Source organism: Parambassis ranga, chromosome 7 (genome assembly GCF_900634625.1).
Source record: "Parambassis ranga chromosome 7, fParRan2.1, whole genome shotgun sequence".
In the NCBI taxonomy this organism is placed as follows: domain Eukaryota; kingdom Metazoa; phylum Chordata; class Actinopteri; family Ambassidae; genus Parambassis; species Parambassis ranga.
The window spans coordinates 8,382,375-8,404,669 of NC_041028.1; the positions used below are offsets into that span (position 1 = coordinate 8,382,375).

The 22,295-nt window shown below is 38.7% G+C and overlaps 1 protein-coding gene across 1 annotated transcript in view; it reads right to left on the reverse strand.

Moving 5' to 3' along the window:
- Window positions 1-5,101: 5,101 nt before the first annotated feature.
- The window catches only part of opn7b (opsin 7, group member b), a 54,482-nt gene continuing 37,288 nt past the window's right edge, over window positions 5,102-22,295 (reverse strand). Inside the window, exons 2-6 of the mRNA XM_028410996.1 lie at window positions 18,498-18,585; window positions 18,250-18,412; window positions 17,348-17,475; window positions 10,543-10,877; window positions 5,102-10,465 (exon numbers count right to left, since the gene is read on the reverse strand). Coding sequence (XP_028266797.1) covers window positions 9,965-10,465; window positions 10,543-10,877; window positions 17,348-17,475; window positions 18,250-18,412; window positions 18,498-18,585 — 1,215 coding nt within the window. The 3' untranslated portion in view covers window positions 5,102-9,964. The remainder of the gene's footprint in view (window positions 10,466-10,542; window positions 10,878-17,347; window positions 17,476-18,249; window positions 18,413-18,497; window positions 18,586-22,295) is intronic.

Here is a 22,295-nt window from a genome sequence, read left to right on the forward strand (position 1 = left end):
GAAAATTAAAAAAATAAAAACAGCATAGAAGGATTATTATAAGGGTTAAAGATTGAGATTAAACATTTTAACTTAATTTGAGGAAATGCAATAATGTAGCTATAAATTTAATACATTTTAACTTGATTTTGATTTAGTTTTTAGTTCAGCTTAGTTTAATATGACACAATGTACACATACTCAGACTCACAGACAGTTCAGCCATTGGCTGCCTCTTCAGAGAACATCTTCACATAGAGGGTCTATTGTACTGACAATTCATACACCCCACAATGGGATTATTATCCCTCTCCATTAAATCTCTGTGCTTATCAAAAGAAGAATCTACCTATCTCTATAAGAATCTACACTCAACAAAAATATAAACGCAACACTTTTGTTTTTGCTCCCATGTTTCATGAGATGGACTTGAAGATCTAAACTTCATTCCAGATACACAATATTACCATTCCTCTCAAACATTGTTCACAAATCTGTCTAAATGTGTGATAGTGAGCACTTCTGCTTTGCTGAGATAATCCATCCCACCTCACAGGTGTGCCACATCAAGATGCTGATCTGACATCATGATTAGTGCACAGGTGTACCTCAAACTGCCCACAATAAAAGGCCACCCTGAAATGTGCAGTTTTGTCTCACAGCAAAATGCCACAGATGCCACAAGCATTGAGGGAGCGTGCAATTGGCATGCTGACAGCAGGAATGTCAACCAGATCTGTTGCTCGTGCATTGAATGTTCATTTCTCCACCATAAGCCGTCTCCAAAGGCGTTTCAGAGAATATGGCAGTACATCCAACCGGCCTCACAACCGCAGACCACGAGTAACCACACCAGCCCAGGACCTCCACATCCAGCAGGTTCACCTCCGAGATCGTCTGAGACCAGCCACTCAGACAGCTGCTGAAACAATTGGTTTGCATAACCAAACAATTTCTGCACAAACTGTCAGAAACCGTCTCAGGGAAGCTCAACTGCATGCTCGTCGTCCTCATCGGGGTCTTAACCTGACTCCAGATCGTCGCCGTAACAGACTTGAGTGGGCAAATGCTCACATTCGATGGCGTCTAGCACGTTGGAGAGGTGTTCTCTTCACGGATGAATCTCGGTTTACATTGTTCAGGGCAGATGGCAGACAGCGTGTGTGGCGTCGTGTGGGTGAGCGCTTTGCTGATGTCAATGTTGTGGATCGAGTGGCCCATGGTGGTGGTGGGGTCATGGTATGGGCAGGCATCTGTTATGGACGAAGAACACAGGTGTATTTTATTGATGGCATTTTGAATGCACAGAGATACCGTGATGAGATCCTGAGGCCCATTGTTGTGCCATACATCCATGAACATCACCTCATGTTTCAGCAAGATAATGCACGGCCCCATGTTGCAAGGATCTGTACACAATTCTTGGAAGCTGAAAATGTCCCAGTTCTTGCATGGCCAGCATACTCACCGGACATGTCACCCATTGAACATGTTTGGGATGTGCTTGACCGGCGTATACGACAGCGTGCACCAGTTTCCACTAATATCCAGCAACTTCGCACAGCCATTGAAGAGGAGTGGACCAACATTCCACAGGCCACAATAGACAATCTGATAAACTCTATGCGAAGAAGATGTGTTGCACTGCATGAGGCAAATGGTGGTCACACCAGATACTGACTGGTTCTGAGTCCCCAGACCGCCAATAAAGCAGAAACAAAATGCACACTTCAGGGTGGCCTTTTATTGTGGGCAGTTTGAGGTACACCTGTGCACTAATCATGATGTCAGATCAGCATCTTGATGTGGCACACCTGTGAGGTGGGATGGATTATCTCAGCAAAGCAGAAGTGCTCACTATCACATATTTAGACAGATTTGTGAACAATGTTTGAGAGGAATGGTAATATTGTGTGTATTTATTGTGTATCTGGAATGAAGTTTAGATCTTCAAGTCCATCTCATGAAACATGGGAGCAAAAACAAAAGTGTTGCGTTTATATTTTTGTTGAGTGTACCTTTTAACTGACAATTCAACTTTAATCTTACTTTTAAGGCACAGATTAGTTACTCAAAGAGACACACATTCACTTTTTCAGTAATGTTTCGAAAAAATAGATTTAATACAAATAAATGAAAACTCAGCAATGGATGACTTTATAAAGGGCAGGGTGGACTTCATGCTTCAGAGAGAAAGGCCAGTCCAGCGTCCCAGTTCTTTAAACATTTACATGTATTTCCTGTGCACAAAACAACCACTATGTGGGAATGAATTGTGTTTTATATTGTAAAATGAGCTCCTTTAGAATAGAATCGAATAGAATAATAAACAGTATAGGTATTATATATATCATTTTTATATGATATAAAATATAAGTACAAAACAAACATGTGGAATCTGAAAATTAAACCTTGTGTAAAATCTGTCAGTTACAACAACATTTTCTCTCTATGGCCAATTCTGGGTTCCACACTCTTGCAACATTGGTCATAATTTCATGGTGGTAGAAACACATAATGAAACACCAACACGCCAATCATTAGTTCAGCAGTGTGACCAAGAGTGCAGGAAAATCACTGAGGTCACAATTATGAGAAGAAAAAACAGGGTCAGATATTTCCCAGAAACAATTTCTCAGGAAAATGATTAGATTCATCTATCCATCATCCAATAACCCGCTTCGTCCTGCAGTGCAGGGTCACAGGGGGGCTGGAGCCTATCCCAGCTAACTACGGGTGAGAGGCACACTGGACAGGTCACCAGTCGATCGCAATGCAACACACAGACAGACAACCATGTACACTCACAACTACAGGCAATTTAGAGTGACCAATTGACCTGACAAGCAGGTCTTTAGAATGTGGGAGGAAGCCGGAACACCCGGAGAAAACCCACGCGGGCACAGGGAGAACGTGCTAACTCCACACAGAAAGGCCTTAGCCAGAATCGAACTGGCATGATTAGATTCATGCTTCAGTTAATTCAAGAGTTGTTAAAATGCAAAATAATACATGGTAGAATTGGTGTATTTTCTTGTGGTATATAAACTGTGTAAACATACATTTCCATTTAGCAGCTAATCGATCACTTTCTAATCTTTTTTGTTTCTAAAAATGGCACACTTGATAAATGAGGCCTGCTCCTTTCACCATCTGTCACTCTATGCTGGAAGACCAGTAAAGTTTTAGTGTCATCATCATGATTGACATAAACCTAAACAGAACTTTAGGGATGTAGTAAGTTCACATTCACACACACACACACACACACCTCTCCATCCGGCTTTAATGCAGAGCTGGCAGAATATTGATACTTTGGCAGATGGTGTTCAGCGGGGACATGTTGTTAAGGTGAAGCAGCCAGATCATGTCCATCTGTTTGCACACAGGACATCTGCTCCCAGCTACAGCTAAATCTGCAGGGTTAATGCAATACACCAGGTGTACAAGGATGAAGTGAGATACAGCATCAGCAGATACTTTTTACCCACTCTGTCTCAGACAGAATGAGGTGAGAAAATTAGTTTTTCTGCAGAGTTGGTTCAAGGTCAGAGATGTGGCTAAAACTGTGATTAAAGATAGAGATTACAGTGTTTCTCTTAAGTTCACATTGGAACAAAAGTCTATTAAATAATACTAATGGTTGGGTTTTTCAAGATTATTGATTTCACCCACCATGATGTAAAAAGAGGAGAATTTCCCATTTCCATTTTGGTTATGCTTCACACAACATGCACACATATATGAAAAAAACAGCAGCTATATAAAATGATGGATGTTGAAAAGACTTGGCCTTCTAAAGCATCAGGAAACACTCATGAATCTCAATCAATAGTCTTGTTTTGGAGGTGCAGAACACTGTGACAAAACCAATTAGAGCTGAAAATCCATGCCTGCCTGCTAAGAAATCCCAGGAAGATGCTGTATGTGTGGGTTGTGCGTGTACATATGCAATACATTATGCAGGAAAACACAGGCATGGGGGTTGCTCAAGATGTTCTGTATATCGGGCTCTCAATACTAATCCACTCTTTGTGAAAAATGATCCTGAAAAAGAACAGTTCAGCCCAAGCAACATATGTGCAAACAAATATAAAAAAAGTTTGATAATTTGTATTTTACAAGCACAAAGTTTCACATTAAATGTTGTACTGTCCCTTTTCTCAGGGACTCAGCTGCAACACATTTATAAAATATACATTTATTCTAATTTAGCAGATGCATTTATCTTAAAGCAATTAATCAAATTAACATTCAAGCTACAAAGAGCTGTAGGGAACCATTATTGAGTATCACTTTACAAACCACAGGGCTAGGGGTAGGGTGAATGCTGTGGTAACCACAGTGTACACACAAGGCGCACCGCATTACAAGGCGCAGGGCCGACTTTTGACAAAATTTTAGACTTTTATAGTCGTGAAAATACGGTAGTCAAAGGCAAGAAAAAAAAGTACATGGTTTATACCAGGGTTTATAGACACATCTCGCCCCTGCCAACTTGTCTGCACCATATTATTATAATATACAGCAACAAAAGTTACCTAATTGTAAATCCATTTCTATCAGTGAAACACTGCACATATAGTTACTGCAGGGGATGTGACTAATTCTGTGAATCAGTGGATGGAATCCAAAGCTGAAATATAAATCAATGCCCATGCAGTCAGTACAGCTGGGCTCCCACTGACTATAATCTGTCTTCATTTTGTTGATCCTCCGACTTTATCCTTTCAAAGCCCAAGGTGCATGTGACCACTGAGGCGATGTAAATATTGTCATCTGCTCAACAATGTCCACGCAGGAAAGACAGGGATGGAAAGGCAACCCACTCCTACCAGAGGCTATTGCATAGCACTTAGCACTTAGCATACCACAGGAATATTCATTTACACAATGCTGATTACACACAGCATCCTGGAGCTAAACAGCACAATGTTAAATATTCAGAAACATCAGATGGAAGTCCTGTCTGATTTTCTTTGTTCAATTTGAATGGTGACACTAAAATATAGTGTTAGTGGAACCACATGCTGAACTGTACATGTTCAAACTCCTCATTGGTCCTAGAATGAAGATGGGTTACCAGGCTGTATTATCAAAAAAGCATTTAAATACTCATTGATTTAGTCCTAAATGATATTTATTAATCATTCCATTTTACTTCAGAACAAATGATATGCCCTTAGATAGATGTTCTTAACACTTTTCATACAATCCTCAATATTAAGTAAATGTAAACATTTCACAGTGCATCTGAAACTTCACTGACAACACTATAATAATTTCAGTAATTCTAAATTATTTAAATTATATTTCAAATGTTTTATAGATTTTTTTCATGTACAAACACATATATTTACAACACATCACATTCAGCCTTGTTTGTGTCTATGAAACTGGGAGGGGATGGGAAAAAATCTTGTGAGTGTGTGTATGTGTGTGTTAACACAGTATAAAACTGGAAAATATAGGGACTCCTACAATGACTTTGCTGCTGTTGTCAGACAATTCAGATTCAAGGGTTTTGCATTGTCCTGATCACATTTAACTTTCTTTACAGTGGATTAGACCATATATGTATATATGTGTGTGTATATATATATATATATAGACAGCTGTGCGTTTAGGATTTATCACATTATTCAGACCTTGTATAGGCTCAATGCATCCAGGAGGCATAAGAAGTTTCTTGCTGATTCCTATGTCTGAAATGGGATTAACAAAGTATTCCCAGGCTGCATCTTGACAGGCAAAATCCAGAAGTAAAGTTAATAAGTATATTTTCACAAAAGTGTAAATACGATGCCTGAATGCGATCCAGGTGAGGATGTGTCAATGCAAGGGCAAGTGACTTCTGACCTATGAGAGCTTTAATTTCACCACAATAAAGACATCTATACATCCATGCGGGTGTCATCAAACACTTCTACTACTTGGATTTCTTCATATTAAATGTTTAAATCTTCTAATTCAAATTCAGCAACAAGTACATTCTGTGATTAACTGGGAGGTAGAGACAGTCACCTTCATAGAAGCTAAATTATACATTGCAATAGATTCAATTTCCCACTTGGATTGTTGTAAGCCAACAACATTGTGGTGGAAAAAAAGGTATTTTTTTTTTATATTATGGCTATGTAATAAAGGTGATACTAAAATTAGTATGTTATAAGTTCAGCGTAACCTTCTCTCACACAGCTTTTAGAAAAGCTGAAGGAAAATGGATCCCAGCTGGAGTGAGGGAAGCCATAGACCTGGCAGCTATTTTATCTTATAATAATAAACATTTATGGAAACACTTTTAAAAGCCGCCACAAGCTAAAACAACATAAAACTACAACCCAGCATCCCCATTTCAAGACACTGTAAGGGGCTTCTCCATCCCCTATTTACACATTTTGGCTGATATTTGTTACAATATATTAATTAAGTTGGTATCTGTACAGACATATATTATCTACACACATGCTATATATATATATATATATAAAAGTAGGTGACCCAGGTGGGAATGGCTAGAGATACAGAATACACACCTCGGTACTTGCAGTATTTGTTCTCAAAGCAGAACAGAATAGAAAAATGAGACATCAGAATCAGATTTTCACAGTTGTGTTGCCTGGTTTGTATGTCCGTCGGTCCAGCACAGGACATGAAGCCAAGTCTTTTGATATGTATATTTGTTTTCACGCTAACCTGCATATTGGTAGAAAAATATGTGTGTCCAAAACAGCATTTTGACTTCGACAGCAGGAATAAAGGTGACTGGAAAACTTTGGTTGTAACATGACGAGCAGATTTCACAGATCTTCAGACCTTCCTTACTTTCTCTTCAGTTAACATAAACCCCACAGAGCAGTCAGTACAATCATTTTGTTTTTCCTGGGAGATCGCCACATTACACAGCTGGTAGGCTGCTCATCAGTTTCCATCTTTGAGTGAGATAAGAATAATTTACTGTATTTCTGGAATCATCTCACAATTCAGAAACCTTCACCACGTCTCACAGTTAGCACCCCACTAAGCCTCCAAAAGTTAGACTGACTTTATTCTTGACAATTATAATAAAACCTTGGCTTTAGATTTTATTACTGCCTTGATGACTGTGGAAAGTTGTTGAGTAGTTGAATAGTTTTTATCCTCTGTCTTAAAATTAAGGAGGTACTATGAATTACCCCTTCAGGGTTGCCAGTAATGTACTAAAACTAAAAAGGACTTTGTTTTTTCATGTAGTCAAACCGTCAGTCTGAACACAGCTTAAGCCCATAGCTAACATAGAGTAAGCCATGAGCTAAGAAGCTTCTAACCCCAGGGGCTAAGTGTCGTGTGAAAAGCCCAAGTGGGGTATTAGTTCAGGTGGTGATGCTGACTTAGTATCAATTTCCTGAAGAAGCAGGCACTACCAAGGCTGGAGCAGTAATAAGAAGAGCGTAACAAGCAGCAGAATGCAACACATATGCTGACCTGGTTGTTTTGCATGACTTCAGGCAAATTATTTTATGACAAACTGAAAGTGAGAACACAAAATGGGAACGGCTATATAGTCAGGTATTTTGTGAAAACTGCACAGAACTGCAATCTTCTCTCTCAGCATAGTAAAGAAAGGAATCATGACATGCAAGTCAGCCGCAACACGCACTCAAGCACATCTAATTAATCTTGTCCATGACAGGTCTTTTTTGTATCTTCATTTGATGACCTATGCTGCCAGGAGAAAAATACAAAACTGCTTGTTTAACAAACACAGTGGTTAAGCTCAACTGTGCTTGCTGGGCACTTTTTATTGGAATAATGTTGGAAGGGTGCTGAGGCGAAATCTTTTGTGTCTCATGTTACAAACTCTTTTATTGAACAGCAGGCTAGAGGAGCACTAAAGGCATGTGGTCTATAGTCATGCATAGACATAAAGTGAATCTCTCTTAGTTTGTTGTAATGGCTTGAGGAACATGGTAAATGTGCCCATTTTAGTTTCTCTTTACCTCTTTGTGCACCACAGCCAAAAGAATTTGCTGGTTCACCATTTGCTTCTATTAGAACCTGCACACTTGTGCTTCTGCTCATGAAAGCACCCTCACAGAGGCACGGTAGAAAAACACACTCACATACAGTATAAATAAACCACACTGTGTCACTTCGCTCCTTTCTCATACACAAGCAAACAGGCTTATCTGAAGATCACTCGGGTTTCTTACAATTTGGGGTCTTATATTTATAGTCTAGCTGTTAAAAATAATAAGGTGCTAACCAAGTTAATAGCTGATACCTGGAAATGTGGCAACATTTCCTAAAGAGAGTGTAATGAAAGATAAAGGTTTTACCCTATTACAAAGCCTCAGGGCAGGCGATTTATTCAAAGCAAATTAACATTTTTCAACCTAGCTAAAGTGTCCAACACATCCCCACACATGAATGCCATAATGGTTTGATTTTTTTTTTTACCTAGTCCAACAATGACATATGGTCATGTTCGGCCAGATTGTCAAAGCAACCACTCTGTCCTGACAAAATCCATCCATGGGGCTCTCCTCCTGCTAAATGTCTGCAAATGTGGAGGGGTGGATGGTGACTATAATGAGCCTCTAGACTTTCTTGCAGGAGGCTTGTAAATCTTGTTCCTTGTGGGGCTGTTATGGCTCCATGTGCACTCTAATGCTTCATGCAACTTTTTTTTTCTCATGGTTCCAATTAGACATTGCTTGATAATGTTTTTGTTATAAAAATCATTCACTTTCACTATATTGAAAATATTTTCTATTTTTTTGTTGGGGTGCCATGGTGATGAGTCCCTCCCTGAACACACATTGACATGTGCTACACACAGGCGTCACTACCATCATATCTGATGTGTCCACCCCCATTTTAAAATGACTCGTCTGTAGTTTGCTTTTGTGGTTAAAAATTATGGTGCCATCAAGGTAGGAAGTAATACATTGGCAAAACTAACAATAAGGAGTTACTGCTGAAGCATGTACTCCTGTCAGCAGGAAGGTTCTTCCCTGTGAGCCGGGTAATGCTCTGTTCAGGCTCTGGGTTTATGTAAAGCCCCTAGAGACAATGATGATTGTAAAAGGTGCTATATAAATAAAATTTAATTGAAATTCTGTAAGTAATTAAAATATTGTGTATTTTTGTTTGGATTTTATACCAGAAGAGTAAATTAAATAATTTTTGAAAAACTAATTAATGAATGATATGTAGTATTTAAATTTTGTAGCTTATTCCACACAAAATATCCAATCAGAAAGTCTCCATGGACTGATAGGTAGAGCTTTTCGAGTGTAAATGTAAAAAGTGTAGCTGCAGAGAGCTATATGCAGTCCTGCCTTCACGTTTGAATTTTGTCATGGACAGAAGTGATTTGACAAAATAGACATTGAGAAACATGACACCTCCTCTTATTTCTTCACGGGGCCTGGTTTAAATGGATGAATGTGGATGTTGACATGCTATAGTTACACCTATATTTAGCCTCAGCAATGTTGAGACATCTCTAAATACCTTTGAGATATTAACATCAACCCTGTGGTCCTTGATTTTGAGGCATGCATAATAAACATCTAAATACAAATACAGCAAATTTTAAAACAAACAGAGGATAGTTTAGGGAGTACAACAGTTTGGCATCAGTTCCTCCCTCCAGCGTTAATTGAGTTGCATCGTGACCCCGCTCAGTCTTGTTTGCGTGATGTTGATCACTCAAAATGAACAGATAGTTGTTGACGCTTGTTAAGTTTTGACCTGACGGAATATTGATGTACACATCTGTGGACTGTTTGGCTCGCTTTTCCTCCTGTATTGGTTGTATTCCTTTTTTTTGGCAGTATCACATATTTGAGGCATAAGACAAGTTATATTTTTTCTTATATCAGTCTTTGTTTTGAATTACATTTTCACTTTTCCTTAACTTGCAATTTTCTCAACATTCCTTCTTGCCACCTCATCCCTGTTCTCCAGCTTTTGTTCACCTTCACATTGTCTGGCTTTACTAGAGGAAGTCGCTCTGCAGCTCGTTGGAGAGCTGACTGACAGCCACCTCGCTGTGTTGAGATCCTTGAAGTATCCTGGCAGTCTGCCTGGGACTGTAGCCTGTAACGTTTTCTCTGGTGCCAGCTACTCCTTCAGGGCAAGGACAGTGTCTGCAGGTCCTGTGGTTCTCCGGCAGCCCATTAGACAACCTTGTAGAGTTGCATTCCTCCTTTTCATGAGATTGCCCGCAAGTTCCTTTCTGTGTCGGGCTGTGCTGACACAGGCATCCGCAGAGTGTCCTCCTGCACTGGGCCACATCCCGACACAGGGACTTGCGGAAATTGGGCTTGAAGAACAGATAGATGATAGGATTGTAAAGGGTGGAGGACTTGGCAAAAACAGCTGCCAGGGCAAAAGCCATGGGTGGTACAGTTGCTGAATCACCAAAAGCTGCCCACATGGCCACAATAGCATATGGACTCCATGCTGTCAGGAAACCGATGCAAACTGCCACGGAAAGCTGGAAAAAATAAAAATATTGGTCATGTAAGCAATGTAGAATGTGTGTTATCCTAAAGGATAAGCATGGACATTTACCTTAACAATCAGTGCATGTGCATTGGTGATTTTGTTCTGTGGGGACATATGCTGCTGGACAGCTTGGCGAGAGCCCCGAACAGTCAGCAGGATAAATGTGTAGGACATAAAGATGACAGTGCAGGGTATGATGTAGCAGAAGAAGAAGAGGCAGATGATGTAGCTCATGGCGGCAGAGCTTTGGCTGGGTGTATCCCATTTGATGCAGCACGCTGTGCCATAAGGCTCGGGCCCGTACTCTCCCCAGCCAGACAGGGGACCCACGGCAAACACTCCGGCATAGCACCAGACGCCAGCAACTAGCAGGCCAGCATGGCAGTACGAGAACTTGTTGCCTGAGAGAGAATGAAGGGAGAGACTTTAATAGACACGTAGATTTAATAAGGAGAATAAAACACTGCATAAATAGGAATCAAGATAAATTACTCTGTTATCTAACATTTTACCTCAGGTATTTCTGATTTAAAAAAAATCACATGGAGGAATGCATGATAGCCGAAAAATGGTGATTGTGTGGTGAAATTGTATTTATTTTTTCTAAAATATGTTTGTTATATATGCATGATTTTTGCCTATATGTCTGTGGATGCTCTCATTCATCCAGGTCATTGTCATGTCCAAGAGTTTAAATCGAGGCAACTGGACTCTGGATTGGATTGGACTGGATTTTTTGGACGACGTTTTGCCACTCCCTGAGTACAGTTGCCTCGATTTAGACTCTGGGACATGATTTTTGCCTAACCACTTGTTAAACCTGTTTTTAATGCTTAATCTTAACCAGTAGTTTTTAATGCTAATCCCAAGTGCAAGTGAAAATTACATTTTATCGTGAGATCCGAAGAAACTTAGCAAACACAATCTGTTCTTTTTTTCTGCACTGCTGATCTGCAGCGTCAAAAGGTCAAAAGTAATTTAATTCAATGGATGAATCAGAGGTAATTATCATTTTTTCCTTTTGATAATTTAGCTTTCTTAATGGTTTATTTTCATTGAAAAGTATTAAATAAAAGATTTGAAAAAAAGCAGTACACATAAAACAATAACCAGCTTCAGCTGATTTTAATTTATATTTATTAAACACAATAAAGTCTAATTTGGCATATAAATGCGTATTTGTACAAAAAGACAATTGATGTGAACAACTGAACTAAAACATTAAGAACATTTTCTTTTTTGCTGTATTTTTACTCTCTTTGCCATGTAAAGCTTTGTAAACAACAAAAATGTGTTGTTACATGTTTCAGGCAGCATCCGCTTGTTATGGCACTCATGCCAGTGTGTGAAGAGAGGGAAACTCTGCAACAGCCACAGTCTACGATAATTGATGTAGGCAATGGCTTCTTCAGTGTGCAATCAGTGAGGAGGAGACCACGAGCAGCCTTATCTATGGCAGCACACAGCCTCTCCAGCAGGATGTCAGCCCTTCTTACTGTTTAAGCTGAGGGTGGAGGGAAGTGATTACACCCTGTGGCACTTGCTGAACTGTGATGGTGCTAAGGCAAGAATCCTCGTTAGCCATTACAGATGGCTTCTATCTGATGTGGGGCTCCTGAACCTGAGCTCTTTTTATCCAGAGAGCTGAACTCAATTTCTGAGAAAAGCCCTCCAGTGGTACTCTTTAAATATGGATGAATCGAACTCTTTCTTTATCCTGATATTGATCTAAGTGTTTATCAAATGAGTGTGACTGTCTGCCTACACCCACAACAGATCTGATAACCATACATTTAAACTACATGGTGGTTGGCTCATTGGTGGAATAGAAAAAAACACCCTGGAGCAGATTAATTCAGACATTTCTTATTGTTCCAAAATTCCAAAATACTTTTTCTTAACCTTACTTAAAGCATCATTTTTGGGTCTTTTGGTGATTTGCTTCTGGAAACAGCAAAATTAGCTATGCTTAGCCTAGCCCTCCTGGATATGTGGTGGTATTTCAGCCTTTTATATGCATCACAGGCCCTCCTTAGTGCTAACTTTTAAAGACCACACATAGATGGTAAAATCCCACCCATTTTCAAATCATGTTGGCATTCTGTCTTCAAATTCAGTCTTCATATGTGCAGCATTACATATGTAAGTGTCTCTCAGCACTCAACAACAGTGACAACAGCAAGGTGCAATAAAGGATCAACAGCTGGGCCTTGAACGTCAAGGCGCCTTCTGGCTATTTTGTTTGTCCCTGTAAGGTCAGGTTCTTTGATTTTAAATCAGTTCTGTCTTTGTGCCTCTCTGCACTTAGTGCAGCAGCAACACACTTCCAAGGTGCTATTTGGCTTTATCTGTCCTTCTCCTATTTAATCCAATGAATGAGATGTCACCTTGTGAAATGTCCATGTTGTTGCTGTCTTTCTTGCTTAGATTTAGTATTTTATAAGAAAAAACTGAAGACATATTGTCAATCTAGGTTGAAATGTGTAGGTAATGTGTGGTGATCTTACCTTTTTAAAAAAGCTTTTTAATGCTCATATTCTTCAATTACTCAACTGTAAGCTTACCATCTGAAATGACTAAAGTAAAGTATAAAATATTTGTTTTTTTTAATATGGTCCTTATTGCTCATAGAGTGAAACTGCTGTTGCTGCACGTCTGCAATGATTTTTTCAGTTGTCATATAAATGATGCTGCACCCCTGAGCTGTGTGCTTGTTTGACTAGGGGGGCTGTCTGTTACAATGTATAAACTAGTTTAGGCGAGAGGATGCCATATTTGTACAGGGATCCTTGTAGGGAAGTCTCATAAAAGTGTAATTATTTGCGTTCATTAGCATTTCAAACACTATTATTTGTTAACCTTGTAGTCTCTTGGGTTTTACACACTGCATTGCAGACTGGGTTACTTCGAAAAAAAGGCAAGAAAAGCTCTTTCCAAAACACAGCCTTCAATTAGAGTGTGGCTAATATGCATGCAATCGTTAAACCTACTAGAGTGTGGAAAACAACTAAATTATATTCTAGCCCTGTGTATTTAAATATAGACAAAGCTTGGTATAGTTCAGTTGTGACGTATGAGGGGTGTTCATCAGATCTCCAGCTGTGTTTAACATGTACTTTTTCTTTGCTTTACTGTGTTAAAATACACTCGGTTAGGGCATATTTTATTGTACCTTGTGTATCAAAGCCTAGAAGTCTGATTAATACAGTGTGTGCCAGACTGCTGCTGTTCTGTGTACCCCTGCTGTGTGTGAGTGTGCGGGGCATATAAATGGGAACATCCCTGGATTCTGCCTTCCAGGATGAGGGAGTGAGGAATCCATACTGCACGGTACAACTGTACACTCATTCACATAATAGGGTGTGATGATGACATTTTCTGAATTAAATTAAATTAGATACACTTTCTTTCAAATGATACCAATTTTACATAATACATAGTCAATGATCTAAATTAATTATGATTTATGAATTATGGCTAGGCAGTAATTATCACACTCTTGCAGTGAGACAAAACTGAAACTTGAGGGCTTAATGAACAAATTAGAGGTGAATGATGAGTTCTGTGGGGAAAAAAGAAGCTGAAATTTAATTAAGCTACTGCAAACATTGATGCAGAAACATACATTAATGTGCTGCTGAGATTTAGCACAGGCACAACCATGTAAGTAAATCCTGAATAGCTGACAGCGGCCAAAACATGAATTATGCTCTTTAAATATGTGCTGCTTCAACAGTTAGCAGTCATCTGCACAAACACTGTGAAACTGGGTTGTTAATGTTGAGTGAAACTGCTTTAAAGTTGTGCTGGACTGGAACTCTGTGGTCCTAAGTGTCCATGAGCAAAACCCTAAGCCTGCTTAATCACTGCATAGTAAGTCGGTGTAAATGCTACATGTGTCCAATACACACAAACATCAGGTTTTTTATAACGTTTGACATTTTGAGCTCTTCTCAGCGAGTGCATTTTAGGTCAGTGCAGGAGCAGTATTTCACTTGTGTGCATGTCTCTGATCTTCATTACAAAGAGCTACATCATAGCTTCTTGTAGTGCCCTAAAAACCCTGGTTACTGTGTTTCAAAAAGCAAGAGTGCCATCTAATTTTTAAAAAAAAGAAGAAAAAAGAGAGCTGAATATCAGCATGAAAGTGAACATCACAAAATATTTATCTGAAATAAAAAACAGTTAGTCAACAGTTAGCTGACTATCTTTAATGAATCCCCCTGAGTAACATTTGCATACCAAAAATAACAGGCTGTGACAGCTAATTTCAATGAACTCTTTAATCTAGATGGTTGGTTTTAGATGGTTTTCTGTGTAGATTCAGTTTATTGGACTGTTCCTCTTTATATGTTTGAATGTGTTCATTTTCATTTGTTAGTTGTCTTGTGTTGCTTCAACAAAATCACAGCCCTTGCTGCCAGGCCTATTTACTGCTGCTAATTAGCAAAATCAACTGATTTCAACTGCAGTTGTCGAGCTTTGGTTTTAACTGTGACTAAGAGGATTTGATTGTCTTATTTTCTGTTTCCTCAGTGGGAATTTCATCAAAGCCACCTAACTTGCAGATCTTTGGAACATCCAGGACAATCCCACGCAAACAGAAAGGACATGGAAACCCTTTCAGACCTGGGTTCAGACAAAGGTCTTTCCACCTGTTCCTTTAAATGACAATTAGAACTTTCGTCATTTTGTGAATGATTAAAAAAGTGAATAATTGCATTCAAGTTTCCATTTTGAAGGGTGAAAAAAATCAACCCCCTGTGTGTTTTTTTCTGCTGAGGAAAGACTTTTGATTTTACAGCGCAGTGCGTATCTGGTTAGCATACTAATATTAGGGACAATCTGTGCAACACAATTACATAGACGTCTTTGATGTGATGTGATTATACATGATCAATTTGGGGTTTCATGCCAACATATGTCCATGGAGGACCATACACAGCTGAAACTAATAATTGGGCTTTTTTTGGGCGTTTTATTTGGACATGGCGGGTCACAGAGACATAATTTACATGCATTTCTGGGCGCAAATGGATCTGAGAAACATTCGACATAGATTGAAATTGTCTCAATTATTACAGCCAGATGTTAAAAGGGTTTAAATGCACCTGTCTGTCAAGCTGTATAGAAAGTGTATCTGAAGGACTAGGTAGTCTGTGGAGGTCGCCTCTATGGAAACGTTTCTTCTCAGTGTTCTTTCCTTAGCCATACAGAAGGAACACAAAGGTTTTCATCTTCTGCTCTTATGGCATTATTAGAAAATATTATGACATGGACTTGAGTAGTGAGACCTGAAATCTGATTTGCCATCTCATCAAAAGAATAAATCGATATGTTTAAGTGTAAATTAGATTTTTGGATTTTATGCTAAATGCTTCAAACAATAAGTGTACAGGACAGCCTTGCCTTTCAAACTTCTCTGTTTTCTTTGTTAACTAAAAGCCATCTCTACTGAACCTTAAAAGAGGCAAAATACAATGTATCTGTGTGGGCAAACACTTTACTATATGCATTGAAACATTTTGATTGGTTCCTTTAGTGTAAGGGCACTTGACGTTTAAAGGACAATCACAGACCTCGAATGAACTCACCCCATTATCAATGTAGTGTGTGAGGACATTTGTGTGAGGACATATAAGGTTCACTCAGGGCTAAATCACACAGAAAAAAATCCCACTGAGAGCACTACTCACTGTCTTTGAGAAAACACCGACAAGAGAAAAATGTGGCATCAGTTTTTAACCCAGAGTGGAGACATTCTCCTAGTTTTATGGTATTGACATGACTCATATACTGCAATCTAAACTACATACATTTGGGCAGCAGTGGCTCAGTGGTATAGCAGGGCTGTCCAATAACCAGAAAGTTGGTGTTTTGATCCCAGCTCCTCCCTAGTCACTGCGTGTCCTTGGGCAAGGCACTTTACCTGCATAGCCTCCAGTGTTATAGCCTACATTGTTTATATTGTAAATCCTGCAAGAAGATAATAAAGTTTTATCTTATATGGGTTTACTGCTTCTGAATTTGTCTACACTTACAAAGGTGTTTGTAGTAGTTCTCAACAGAAACACACATCAAAATTCATGAGTAAACTTTAAAAGCATGAATGTTGCTTTAGTACAGCATGCAAAAATCATGCAGTTTCAATAATTAGAAATAAATTTAAGACCTTGTCAGGAATACATCAAAATGGGTCGGGAGCTCACAGTCCGTGTAAACATTTCCTTATTTACATATGCTGCTTGTTTAAGAGGTTAAAGTGTACCCTTGAACATTAACATAACTGCAGCGTGGCCTTTTTTTTCTTTGTAATGAGTCCTTGAGTTGTTGGTCTCACAATTTTATTGTGTTACTTTTTGGATTCAAGGATTTTGCCTTCAGGCGGAGGGCATCAGAAATGTAGATCAATATTAAAAAGACAAGCATCTTAGCTAATCACTAAATAAAAAAAGTGTAAATATTTTTTTCAATAATTTTTTCAAAAGCCTATAAAATGCAACACTTTAATGGCAAATTGTGAAGTTGTCCTCACTGAACTATGAACTCCCAGGTTTGTGACTCACAAGTCATTTTCACCCACTTTATGAGATACATGCTCACAATCGTTTGACCAAGCTAGACCAACAAAGTATGTGTATTGTGTTCCATGTTGGACCACTGTCAAGACTGGTCCATTGCTTTTGCTTTATATAGCTTGTTTGCTTTGTATAGTGTTATTTTAAAAAAGACAAAAGACTGATTGTGAACTGTATCAATGTTATCAGTAAATTTGTCTGACCTAACAGAAGAGGACTAACAGGAGGTGTATGGTAGTTTGTAGATTATTGTGTTACTATGAATAATAAAAGAATAAAACTGATTGTGTTACCGTAATTTGGCCAGCAGACCTTGAGCCAGCAGACACAGGAGAGCACCGTGAGGTTGGTTAGGCTGCACAGTCCAAACAAAACACCACAAAAGGCATAGACAATACAGGCTGTGTGATTAAACAACCACCTGAATGGAGAGAGAAGGAAAACATGGACATTACTATCGATTGACATCCTGATATCAACAGAGCATTTCCTTGTAAAGTCCTTCTGCTGAATTAGACAATACACATGATCTGGAGCAAGTAATACATTTCCTGGTCTCCCCTGGGACACATTACCATGGTGAACACTGATGTACTTTGATCCTTTACCAAGAATATGACAGCATTCAGCTACACTCGGCTCAGGGGATCTGACAAGCAACCAGTGAAGGTCAGGGGATGATGTAGGAAGCGTGTAAGAGACAAAAAGGCAGTAAAGGATATCACTTTATAGTTAATTTAATGCCTTATTACTTGTCTTATTTCCTATCTAATTGTTCAGTCCAGACCTTAGTATATTCTTTATCCTTACTTCTTTGTAGATTTTATATTTCATTTTAAAACACCCGAATAGAGAATTGTTGCCATGCACCTGTATTATTAGCAGAACAACTTACTGAAAAGATGTATGGATATATTTAGATATATACATATAACTCTTTTTCAGCCCTGAGTCATAGGCTGCAGACTGGCAAAAACCTTCTTCCTACAAAAGGTGGGGCACAGCTTATGAAGCCTCAGAGGCAAACCCCAGACCAAATTCACTCACTGCTGCTGGATAACCTTAACGCTCCAAGAACCAAGATACCATCAAAGGCATCTGATAGAGATTACTACATTTTTGTCAACAAGGAATTCTTTTATATGGATTTGGTAGATGTGGGGATGAAAGTTGAAAGGTAGAAGTGCTCACTTACATGTGAGTGTAGGCTGAAGGAATTGCGAGTGGAAACAGGGTAATGGTCATGCCCAGGTCACTGATGGCCAGGTTGACAACAAAGAACTCTGCTGGTTTCAGGGAGGACTTCTTTCTATAGACCACCAACAGCAGGATCCCATTCCCCAGCACTGACAGCACACCTGGCAGACACAGAGGTGGATCATAGAGTAACAGCTGTAGGACTGGAGTCCAAAAAAAACTAAGAGGGGGAAATAGATCACCTACCAAAAATGGTGTAGATAGTTCCCATGAGGAAGTCATTGTCTTTCGATATTCTGGACACGAGCAGAAATGTTTCGGAGGCATTTCCCATCTGAAGCAAAATAAAAAAGAGAAAAGAGAAAAGACAGATGAGAGAAAAGAGAGAAGAAGAAACATCTTTAAATGTGTTTGCACCTTCAGGCAATTTAAAAAGCAAGATTCCTCACAAAGGAACCAATCTACCATATCAGGACAATGTACAGCAACAAAACACTTCGGTCTTCTCTGTGTTGTTTCAATAAACAGCCAAACTAGATTTCTAAATTCTTTCATCAATTATTCTTATCAGAACAACACAGTCAAATTTTTAACAACATAAAGCGGCATAAACACTCATGCACACACAAGCAACTCAATCAGATTTGTGCAGGTGAATTTATCCTATCTGCTATTATATCTGTTATTACAGTACAATTATTTTGCACATGTTCAGACTGCTTAGTATTTTTGGTTAGATTCTGCCTTTGTGACTACCCTAACATTGTGTAGAAATTGCTGCAGTCATGTGTAAATCTTATTTTGCACCTAATACACGTGACCTTTTGATACTAATTTCTTTCCATATAAAATCTGTCAGTTTCACATATCATAATGGAAATATATCTAATTAAATCTACAGAAAATGCAGAAAGACATGAATGGGCTTTCTGAAAGTGGTGACATAACAATAGAAGAGCTCTTACATTTTCACCCTCTTTCTTTTTTAATCACTTGGAGCCTACACAGAATCACACCAAAGAGAAGAAGGCGTAGAAATTCACTTCAAAACCAGTCTCATCTTGTAGAGCAGGCAGCCATTTGCATACACAGCATGGCTTGCTGCCAATATACTATTCATTCCGGCCAAGTCAAATTGCTGAGGCAATCTTTCTGAAGAAATTTATAGGTGGAGATAACATGAAAATATATTCATAGCCTTTTCTATTTACTCATTGACTCTACCTGTAAAGGGAAGAGACAAGCTAAATCACCCGAGGTTAAGAGCGGAGCTGCACATGGATACATTCCCATTACACACAAGGGGAAATCATCTTCAAAGAGGTGGGGATTTTTTAGGTTATTTAGTGGTGACTTTCTTTTAGCATTCATGTGACCAGTCACAAGGTTTGTGTAAGTTAAAGTACTGAAAGATAATGTATATTTAGATGTGTGTGTGCTGCTTTTGATGGGTTTCATAACCTACAAAGAAGTACTTTGTTGCATCATTTATCAGAACCAACATTTTTTTAACTCAAACAGCACCAGTCAGTATTTCACTGTTGCAGTAGTACATGAATAAAATATTCTTATAAATACCCCCTTGTATCATTTTATAGGTTGTGCTGCATCAGTGAGTAGCTTGAGAATGAGCATCATCTCCAAAATGGTCTTGTCTTGTGTCCCTATACCATGATTTCTCTTCTTTGTTCCTGTCAATATTATTGAAGGGCTGGGGTCTGGTGACTTCAGAGAACGGAGGGGTGACGGTGCTTTATTAAGCCCTCAAGGAAGCTTAAGATGTCAGAGATATGTTCTGGAATTGGATGAAGGATCTACTTGTTTTATATAAAATAGCCAGTGTTGTAATAACAAACCTTTATGAAGAAAGGAGACATCATATGCACAAATGGTTGATCAGTTAATGAAACAGCACAGAAGCATTGAGCAGGGTTACAGAATTTACCTGAGCTTTGGCATTAAAAGTTTCTCTTTGCCCTTGCTGTGTATTATCTATAATAACTTAACCCTTTCATACACAGAGGTCACTACAGTGGACGGCTATTCAAAAGCCATTTTCTTGCATATGCTAATTTAGATGAAAGGAGACTGACACAACAATCCTCAGTGATACTATGAGAGTGGGCATGTTAATATGTCCACTCACTGGTCCCACTGAAGGAATACAGATTCACAATATTTACACACATTAAAAAACAAGTAATGTTAGCTCAATGTAAGTTATAAATACCCATTATACAGAACACATGTTATGTAGTATTGCTAAAGTGTAAGTAAGCTGTAACTTTAAGAGGAGATTAATACATTTGGGACCAAAGGTATTAATCTTTTGGCCATAAAAGTATTAATCTGTCACACCATATATCTTAACTATACTTCATGGAGGAAGCAAAGGGGTTTTTGGACAGTTACTGACAAATTATGTGGACAAATTATGACCTCTGAGCACTTTCTTAATCTTGGGGAGGAGGGCTTTGTCTGAGGGTGACAAATCAGGTGAATAGATCTGGATATAAATCCACATCATGGGATGGCAGCCATCACTGTTGTAGACTTGGGATGAGATGTCTTTTTTTTTTTGATGAATATTCCTCTTGTCTGCTTCACATATCAAATCTGTTGACTTTCTGTCACAGTTCAGCACAGTGGGACCCTGACCTATGAACAAAACTCACTTCACAGCCTGAAAAGCAGAGATCTTGCCTGCAGACTCGCTAATTAACTTTCTTGGCTTTTGATTGCTGATCTTTTTTTGGCCTCTGTACAGAAGTTGTAGAAGTATCATTGTTAGCTAACAATGGGAGACCATCTCTTTTACATATTGTGCAAAATCTGCCTGTCGTGTTGTTTCATGGAGCAGTGAGCTGGCATCTTGGTCCTTTGGAGTTTGTTGTGAATAAATGCATGAACACATTCATCTGAAATTCCAAGTGTCATTCTGTTATCAGGTAATCTGTCATGATCATGTAATGAATTTTATCAAATGTCTCCTGACCAGTGATTGGGACTGAAACTGTCACATGACAAGAGTCATAACTCAAGCTCTATTAGCCCTCTTCTTGCTCATGGTGTAAGACAAAGCCTCTCACCTAATGTTGCCACTGAGTCTTCCAAACTAGAAACAGCATAAACAAAAGTATCTTTTTAGTTAACTAACAAACTAACCTCTTCTTAAACCTAGCATACATCTATATCTGATTTTTAAATCCTTCTGCTGAGTATCACATCAACACATACAGAACAGCTGTATTAGATATGTTTTATAAATGTCAACACTGATCTATCTGCTCTAAGTCTACACCCTTTACCCACTCATACAGCATTCTGACATATTCCTGAGATGAAAATATAATCCCGATGTCTTGTTTAGGTTGTAAGTTCATCCAGCTTCTTGACCTTCAATTTCATGTTCACTATGATAACAGGATGCTGAAATCTTCTTCTGTTCCTCAGCTTGCATAAATCTCGAGTTTGTTGTTCTTAAGCTGCTTCCCACTGCACATTTTTGCCTTTTGGTGGCCTAACGTAAATCTAAAATATGCCAAATATAAAAATGTAGTATTTTTCCATACATGATGAAAGACATTAATTCTTAGAAGTGCACTAAAACTTTTAGATTCCACTTTCTTTGCAGAGAGAGTGAAGTGCAGTTGAGAGCCAAGCAGAATTTCCATTAGAGATTTATATGTCTTGATGAATAAATGCTGAATATTTAGTATCTGAATGTTTTTGTTCAAACTTCACACCATGGTCAGACAAGCAGTGGTCTTGTTAAAAAATATTTTTTTTTTCAGTACACCTAAGGAAAGCTCAGCCTGCACAGACACTACATGATGATGTAGTGCTGAGCTTTAGATTCTGCTATTGAGGGAGCTGATGATGCACATGTAACATGGAGTTTTTATCTTTGTCTGTTACTGAGGCTACTTGATGATACATTATACTCTATATAAAACATTACATGTTGCATTCATGCTAAACCATGGTGTTAATTTTAAACAGTATATGATCAGTTTATCATGGATTTAGGATAGGGACACAGCT